At 40.2% G+C, this 8,951-nt stretch overlaps 1 protein-coding gene across 5 annotated transcripts in view; it reads left to right on the top strand.

Annotated features, from left to right (window-relative positions):
• The window catches only part of LOC109957295 (zinc finger protein 501-like), a 28,201-nt gene extending 22,912 nt beyond the window's left edge, over nt 1–5,289 (top strand). For 3 of the 5 annotated variants that reach the window (XM_020595056.1, XM_020595054.1, XM_020595052.1), the window contains exons 2-3: nt 1,772–2,158; nt 3,400–5,289. In XM_020595056.1, the coding sequence (XP_020450712.1) occupies nt 1,960–2,158; nt 3,400–4,754 (1,554 nt within the window). In that variant the 5' untranslated portion in view covers nt 1,772–1,959 and the 3' untranslated portion in view covers nt 4,755–5,289. The remainder of the gene's footprint in view (nt 1–1,771; nt 2,159–3,399) is intronic. The other 2 variants (XM_020595053.1, XM_020595055.1) reach the window with 2 other exon arrangements.
• The last annotated feature ends 3,662 nt before the right edge of the window (nt 5,290–8,951 follow it).

Below are 8,951 nucleotides of genomic sequence, written 5' to 3'. Positions count from 1 at the left end.
CAGGTTTTAACTTGAAGATACTGGTGAGGACATGTTGAGTTCACCAGAGTCACTTTTATCACTGACTTTATCAACCCTGTGCCTCTATGTTACTTTCTGCCGGCTTGGTTGAGCTTGTGAAATGTCTTGTGAAAGGGGCTTTACTCAGGATTTCTGTTCTTACACAGGACCTTTCCTTTTTCAGTGTGGTAACTGCTTGACGGACCGGCCTGACAACAACACAGGGACACCCTCCTGTCACAGACATAAGTATGGGAGCGAAGGTCAGACATCCTCCCATTTCTTCCTCCAGCACTTCATGAATGAAATCCCTCCCTGCTGAGCGGTGAGTCCCGGATATCGTTTAGATTAAGTCTGCAGTCCTCCATGTATTCTCACTTGTGTTTGTTTTATAATTGATTTATTCATCCACTTTTCTTTCAATAATAAACTATTTAATGTGCAATTCCTGTGAGTTCCTGTGATGAAAGATTCATACTGTCGATTTTTAGTTTTCACCTACACTTTAAAAGTCTTCATCTGAAAGCACTGGTTTGGTTGGCGCAGTAAAAACAACATTTTCCTGTCTGGTTTTCTAATATAAAATATGAAGAATATTTAATTTGACTGATGAGGGTCATTATTATAAAGATAGTGTTTTTGTTTGTTTGGTAAGTACATGTTAAGTACATCTTGTCAGTCAGAATGAAATATCCTGATGTAGAGTACTTTGAAAAGTGCACTCATATGTCATCATAAACCACATTATTATGATTTACCATTTAGATTCATTCTGAAGATGTTAGATATTACCAGGCATCTGAGGAAAAGTACAACCGGGTCATGTACAAACAAATGTTTTCTTTTTCACAGATTTGACACCACATAAAAAAGAAGACAGTTAAAAAAAGGGGAAGTGGCAAATTTACTGAATCTCAAAACTCAAAACTGCTTTGTGTGGTCACACAGCTTTCTCCTTCCCATTTTTATTCAACCACCAAACCTACAACTGCTTTTAAGAGAAGCACATTAAATCACATTTTTGACCATCTTTCCCACATTTTCACACCGACTCATCTATCTGGGTGAAACAGACCAAAATGCCACTGAAGCAAAATGACATGTTAAACATGACGACCAACGTTTACCATCCAACCTGACAGCACTGGAGAGGATCTGCAAGGAGGAATGGCAGAGGATCCCCAAATGCAGGTGTGAAAAACTTGTTGCATCATTCCCAAAAAGACTCATGGCTGTATTAGCTCAAAAGGGTGCTTCTACTAAATACTGAGCAAAGGGTCTGAATACTTATGACCATGTGATATTTCAGTTTTTCTTTTTTAATAAATCTGCAAAAATGTCAAAAATTCTGTGTTTTTCTGTCAATATGGGGTGCTGTGTGTACATTAATGAGGAAAAAAATGAACTTAAATGATTTTAGCATATGGCTGCAATATAACAGAGTGAAAAATTTAAGGGGGTCTGAATACTTTCCATACCCACTGTAAAATGTTTTAAGATGATTGTTGATAATACAAATAAAATTGAACTATATTGCATTTGTTAAATTTTTTTTTTACTGTACTAAATTTGGCTGACATGAAATTCCTGCATTTGCTAATTTGTAACTTTTTACTCTTTACTCAAGTATAAAAGGGAAGTTGCTGTTATCACATTTTTAAGTTCATGCATCAGTGTGAAAATGATGACACATTCTACAGGCTTTACAACACTTTGTTTTTTCCTCTCACTACATCAGTGACCTGTTCCCTGTGTCCCTTTGTCCCTCCAGAGCTGCCTCAGCAACATGCTTGTAAGGAGGAGGAAGCTCTGGCTGACCAGCAGCTCTGTGACCAGGAGAGGAACTCCAGTCTGGACCAAGAGGACCCAGAGCCTCCAGAGATTAAAGAGGAACAGGAGGAACTCTGTAGCATTCAGGAGGGAGAGCAGCTTGGACTGAAGCAGGAGACTAATCCTTTTATGTTGACTGCTACTTATGAGGACAGTGACCACAGTGAACCAGAACCAGACAGTGACCAGCAGCTCCTCTTTCACAGCTCTCCTGTAGCTGAGAGCCAGGATCAGAGAGGAAACCAGCATGTAGACTCAGGATCAACCAGTCACAGTAGCAATGTGGACAACTCTCCCATGTCACAGACTGAGTCTGATCCTACCACAGGTAACAAGTCCTTCAAATGTGGCACTTGTGGGAAAGAATTTAGTTGTAGTAAGTGCATATTGAACCGACATTTGAGAATCCACACAGGTGAAAAGCCATATATTTGTGACACTTGTGAGAAAGGTTTCAGACGGAGGTCACAATTGAATGTTCATTTAACAGTCCACACAGATGTGAAGCCATATGTCTGCAACACCTGTGGGAAAGATTTCAAGTAGTGCTCAACATTTAATACTCATTTAACAGTCCACACAGGTGAGAAGCTGTATGTCTGTGACACCTGTGGGAACGGTTTCAGTCGGAGATCAGCCTTGACTACTCACTTAAGAACCCACACAGATGAAAGGCCATTTCTTTGCAATACTTGTGGGAAGAGTTTCACCAGGAGCACTGTCTTGCAGATCCACATGAAGGTCCACACATGTGAGAAGTGGGGTTGTAACAGTGTGAGATTTTCCTAATATGATAACCGTTTTCGAAAATATCATGGTTTTACAGTATCATCGTATAACATATTACAGCATTAAGGTGAACAAGGGAATTAAAACAGAAGCTTTTTTTAAAATTGCAATCAGGGTCTGAAATTAACACCCACCAGTCGCCAAAGTGGGTCGATTTTCCATTAGATATAGATTTAGATTATAACACACATTAAATCTTTAACACTTAATTTTTGCTCCAATATTTTACCACAATAAACAGGAAAATATTGTCTTTTTGGTCCTTTACATTTACTTGTCACTTGTTACACATAGTGACATGAATCCATTAAAAATGTAGTGGTCAAAAACAAACAAGGTACCAGTCCAGAGGTAAAATGTAATAGAGTAGTTTGTAGTTCACACATAGATATTATTTGCAGTAGTCATGTAAGGGTGAGCTACAGTAAGTGTTTATTTAAGCTTGGAGAGATCCGTTTCTCTTGTCTGAAGTGTTTGGAGATGCTTATGCATGGAGACCATGGGAACTATTCACTGATAGCTTGCTCAAGCAAGAATATCTTGGCTTGTGTCCTCCTTGTTTAATTTATTGGTAAATGAACATTGTAACTACTGTGTTATAAAAAGAAATCTATGCATTGATTTTGATGTGATGACCATGATCATTCATTTTGTATCCAGTTTCTGTGGCCTGTTAATCTGACGTGAAGCTAAAGTTTGAATAATTTTGCTGGAGTTTCGATGTGCTGGATATTGGTTACAGGCTTTACAGCACTTTGTTTTTCTCTCTCACTACATCAGCGACCTGTTCCCTGTGTCCCTTTGTCCCTCCAGAGCTGCCTCAGCAACATGTTTGTAAGGAGGAGGAAGCTCTGGCTGACCAGCAGCTCTGTGACCAGGAGAGGAACTCCAGTCTGGACCAAGAGGACCCAGAGCCTCCAGAGATTAAAGAGGAACAGGGGGAACTCTGTAGCATTCAGGAGGGAGAGCAGCTTGGACTGAAGCAGGAGACTGATCCCTTTATGTTGACTCCTACTTATGAGGACAGTGACCATAGTGAACCAGAACCAGACAGTGACCAGCAGCTCCTCTCTCACAGCTCTCCTGTAGCTGAGAGCCAGGATCAGAGAGGAAACCAGCATGTAGACTCAGGATCAACCAGTCACAGTAGAAATGTGGACAACTCTCCTATGTCACAGACTGACTCTGATCCTACCACAGGTAACAAGTCCCTCAAATGTGACACTTGTGGGAAAGAATTTAAGTGGAAGTCGAAATTGAACCAACATTTGAGAATCCACACAGGTGAGAAGCCGTATTCCTGTGAAACATGTGGGAAGAGTTTTGGTCGTAGTAGTGCCTTAATTATCCATAAGAGAATCCACACAGGTGAGAAGCTGCATCTTTGCAACACCTGTGGGAAAGGATTCAGGCAGAGGTCAGAATTGACTACCCATTTAAGAATCCACACGGGTGAAAGACCGTTTTCCTGCAACACCTGTGGGAAAGGATTCAGGCATACCTCACATTTGACTAGTCATTTAAGAGTCCACACAGATGAGAGACCATTTGTTTGTAACACCTGTGGGAAAGGATTTAGGCATAGCTCAGTTTTGACTAGTCATTCAAGAAGCCACACAGGTGAAAAGCCATATGTTTGTATAACATGTGGGAAGAGTTTCAGTCGTTGTAATACCTTGTCGCGCCATATGAGAATCCACACAGGTGAGAAGCCGTATGTTTGCAGCACCTGTGGGAAGGGATTCAGCTGGGGCTCACGATTGACTGCTCATTTAAGAATCCACACAGGTGAGAAGCCGTATGTTTGCAACACCTGTGGAAAGACTTTCACACATAGAAGTATATTACACCATCACATGACAGTTCACACAGGTGAGAAACCATATGTTTGCAACACTTGTGGAAAAAGTTTCAGGCAAAGAGATAACTTGCACAAGCACATGAACATCCACACAGGTGAGAAGCCATATTTCTGTCAAACATGTGGGAAAGCATTCAGACAGAGCTCAACCTTGACTGCTCATTTACGAATCCACACAGGTGAAAGGCCGTTTCCTTGCAGCATTTGTGGAAAAGGTTTCACGAAGAACAGGGCCTTGCAGGTCCACATGAAGGTGCACACAGGTGAGAAGTAGCATAGCAACAGTTTGAGATTTTCCCAGTATGATAACTGTCCTAGAAAATATAGTGTTTTCACGGTATTATCGTATAACATATTACACCTTTACTATTATCAGAGTAATTGAAACAGAAGGGTTTTTAAAATAAATTGCAAACAGGGTCAGAAGTTAACACCCACCAGGATTCAAAAGCTGGTAGATTTTCCATTTGGTGAGTAAATCTCAGAAGACCACCTGCCACACTGGTGGGTAAATGTTTGTAGCAAAATAGTCATGGACTAAAACTGTATCCTGCCCTGCTTCTGTCTGTGTCCGAGTCTGACATGCACACCCGTGTCTGTGAAGACCTGCTCCTGCTCTGCCTCTGGTTGACTTTATAGTTTGCATGTTAGCATCAGTAGTGGAGGAAATATTCAGATCCTTTATTTAAAGCTACTGAATGCAACTTGTTCAAATATTTTTTTGCTGTAGAAATCTGCTCTGAAACTTGTCCTGATGTAGAGAGGTGCTGTTGAAGCCTGTCTACACACAATTTTTAAGATAGTCTAGTGCTGAAGTTATTACTTTTTTTCTGGTGCTTTGCTGTGTTTCTTAGAACATTATCACTAAGCATCGAATAGTAGATGATGATTAATTTGATTAACGTTATTACCCCAGAGGGAAACTGATTTGCATTGTAGACATAAACATACACAATAAAAACTAGTATCAAAGTATCAACCACAGTCTTCACTGTCAGCGGTTCATGATTGTAGGAAGCACAATTTAAATTTTATACCACATTTTATTCATAAAAGCTAAACAGCTCTCAAAAGAGAACATTGCAAATACTGTGTTGTATAAAAGAAAGTAAAAAGAAATCTATGCATTGATTTTGATGATGTGATGACAATGATCATTCATTTTGTATCCAGTTCCTGTGACCTGTTAATCTGACGTGAAGCTAAAGTTTGAATAATTTTGCTGGAGTTTCAATGTGCTGGATATTAGGAAGTCGATTGGTTGCAGAAAACAAATATGAGTGTCAGTAAAGATGGTGCTAGCATCTGGGACGAAGAGGAGGCTAAGCATGGCTAACGTTATCATTTCGGGAGGAGACCCAGTCCCAACTGCCTCGGTGTCAGCAGGCGATCCTGGCACAGATGATGGGCCATGACAACCATGAACAGGTGACAATGGAAACATTGCCAAGCTGAGTTTTATTGCAGAAGTGGTTTTTCATGTAGTCCTGGCTTCATGTCAGATACTGGTTGGAATTTTCTTCTTATCAGGTTAATCATGACTTACACAGATTATACAGTACTGACACGCTTACATTCAAAATTTGATCACTCTGGGACTGTTGTTATGAAAGGCCTCGGGTGATTTTCAGCTGTGAGGTCATGAAGTGAGCTGTGACTTGTGTGAAAGGTAATCTTTAGACTTTGTTTAAATTTCTAAAACTGCTGTGATTATGAGTCAGCAGATGTTTGACGTGGCAGATGTTTGATGTGGCCGTAGTTCCATTTATCTTTGTGGGCAGGAACCGCCCCAGAGAAAGGTTTGACTTACATGTATCCTAATGCTATTGGCCATAGGCGTGAGCAGGCCAACCTCTGCTCACGTCAGCTTACTGAATATGCTAATCAAATGATGTGGGAGTGTTGTGACTCAGGTGGTATCTAACATGAACATATGGTCATCTTCAAAGTACAGACTTCCTGCATACATATTTTTTAACAAACAAACAGGAAATACTAAGCAGTTTTAAGTCACCAATGCAATAGTGATGCATATAAGTAAGAAATAAAAAAATAGGAACAACTTAAGTTCATATGACTCATATTACAAACAGATGAATTATAGAGCAAACCTAAATTCCTACATTTTTCAGGAAGTAGTAAATTGTGGATTTCAATCTAGCCACGGGTTGCAAGCCAGTGACTTCTGTGCCGGTCCCAAACCCGGATAAATAGGTTTGCGTCAGGAAGGGGATCCGGCGTAAAAACATGCCTGGAACATCTGAATTCTTTTTTGTAAAAGAAAGTACTTTTGTCTTGGACACAGAAAGACTAAAACCCCAATCTAATGCCCATTCTTCTACCTTCCTTATCGCTTCTTGCACTTTCTTAGTAACAAAGTCCAAATTTCTACCTCTTTTCCACATGGCCCCCATCATCTGCAAATAAAAATACGATAATAGATCTATCAACTCTACTAAATATATCATTAATCTTAATAGAAAACAATACTGGACTTATAATACTACCATGAGGTATTCCATTTTCTACTAAATGGTTATCACTAAACATCTCTCCTACTCGCACTGAAATTACCCTTCCATTTAGAAAATTCTTAATCCATCTATATAGTCTTCCTCTAATTCCTATTTGATGTAGTTGAATAATCAGTCCCTCCTTCCAAAGCATATCATAAGCTTTCTTGATATCAAAAACACAGCCACTACACTTTGTTTAATAACTAATATATTTTATACTGTTCTGTTGTCCTGTGTGGGTAAGTGGTTTGGACTCCTGATTTTCATCTAGGTTTCAACACCAGCTTTAGGAAACACGCAGATTTTATATTTTTACCAACAAATGTTTTGCTAGTTTTGAAGGAAAACAAATTTTCTAATGATTTAGCTGAATAAAACAAGCAAATAATTAAACCATTCCTTTGGGAAATTACTTTTAACCCTTTCCAGATATGTAGCCAGTGGTGTTTTATCAAACCTTAATTCAGAATAGTTTCAGTATTTTCTGCTTGTGTTCATGCTAGCAGCATGGCTAACCAAAACATTAGAGAGACTTCTTTGTATGTTGCACTACTGGTCACGCTCAGATTTTGACCTGTATACTACTTCTCTCTCCAGTACTGTCTACAGTACATATTCCACTAGGTTTACCTGCCCGGCTCTCGACTACCGACCTTCTGATCACAACATTTCTTTACTTAGGTTTCTCTGAGCTCCTCTTCTGCTGCCTGGGAACCAATATTCTGCATTAGGATTCTGAACACATATCCCAAAGCTGTTTTAATACATTTAAGGCACGGCCACATCAAATGTCTGCAAACTCGTAATCAGAGCAGTTTTTAAAACTTTAGAAAAGTCTAAAAGGTTACTTTTCACGGAAGTCACATCTCACCTCATGAGCTCACAGCTGAGGCTCAGAAGTGTGAAATGCAGGACCTCTAGACTGAAAAACTCTTTCTTTCTGACTGCCATCAGACTCCTAAACAGCTGACTCAAGACAGTTACAACAGTGCATGGACAGAACTGGAGCAAAATTACTCCAAAAATAACTCAGTTGCAGACCTTCCTTTTCTACCAAAGTCTATTAAGAAAATGAATTACTCTAAGAACATCACAATCCTCTCAACTCTGACAGCCTGGTGGAAAACAAACAAAATCACTAAATCATCACTTGCACCATGTAGTTACACTCCAATTTGGCACAACCATGATTTTCAACTGCATAATAACCCTATCTATTTCCCAACATGGCAACACAAAGGAATCACTCACATCATCTATTTGAAAATAACCAGTTCGTATCATTTAATACACTGATCCAGAAGTACAGAGTTCTGAGAGGACAGTTCCGCCAGTACAATCAACTAAAGTCCACAATCAAGTCGATCGAGGCCCGGGTTAACAACAACCGCCACCAGTGCTGTTGACCTACAGGGTGCTGGCAGAAATTGGACTACTGTTGGTCGAAGAAGGAGAGGAGGTAGAAGGATTCGTAGACAGAGAGAGAAGAGGTAAGGCAGGAGTATAGGTCTGAGAATAGGGACTCAACATTGGCACAATGACAGAGAAAGGTAGAGAGCTGGCGGACATGATGGAGAGAAGGAAGGTAGATATACTGTGTGTGCAGGAGACCAGGTGGAAGGGTAGCAAAGCGTGCAGCATTGGAGGGGGACACAAACTGTTTTATTATGGTGTGGATAGGAAGAGAAATTGAGTAGGAGTCATGCTGAAGGAGGAGCTCATGAGGAATGTTTTAGAGGTGAAAAGAGTGTCAGACAGGGTGATCAGTCTGAAGTTGGAAATTGAAGGGGTAATGTTGAATGTAATCAGTGGTTATGCTCCACAAGTAGGATGTGAGTTAGAAGAGAAGGAGAGATTCTGGAGTGAGTTAGATGAGGTGATGGAGAGTATTCCAAGAGGGGAGAGAGTGGTGATTGGGGCAGACTTCAACGGGCACATTGGTGAGGGGAACAAAG

The sequence above is a fragment of the Monopterus albus genome, unplaced genomic scaffold, assembly GCF_001952655.1.
Source record: "Monopterus albus unplaced genomic scaffold, M_albus_1.0 scaffold26.1, whole genome shotgun sequence".
NCBI lineage: Eukaryota > Metazoa > Chordata > Actinopteri > Synbranchiformes > Synbranchidae > Monopterus > Monopterus albus.
The sequence above is the reverse complement of the archived record's forward strand: the minus strand, read 5'-3'. Positions and strand labels throughout refer to the sequence as shown.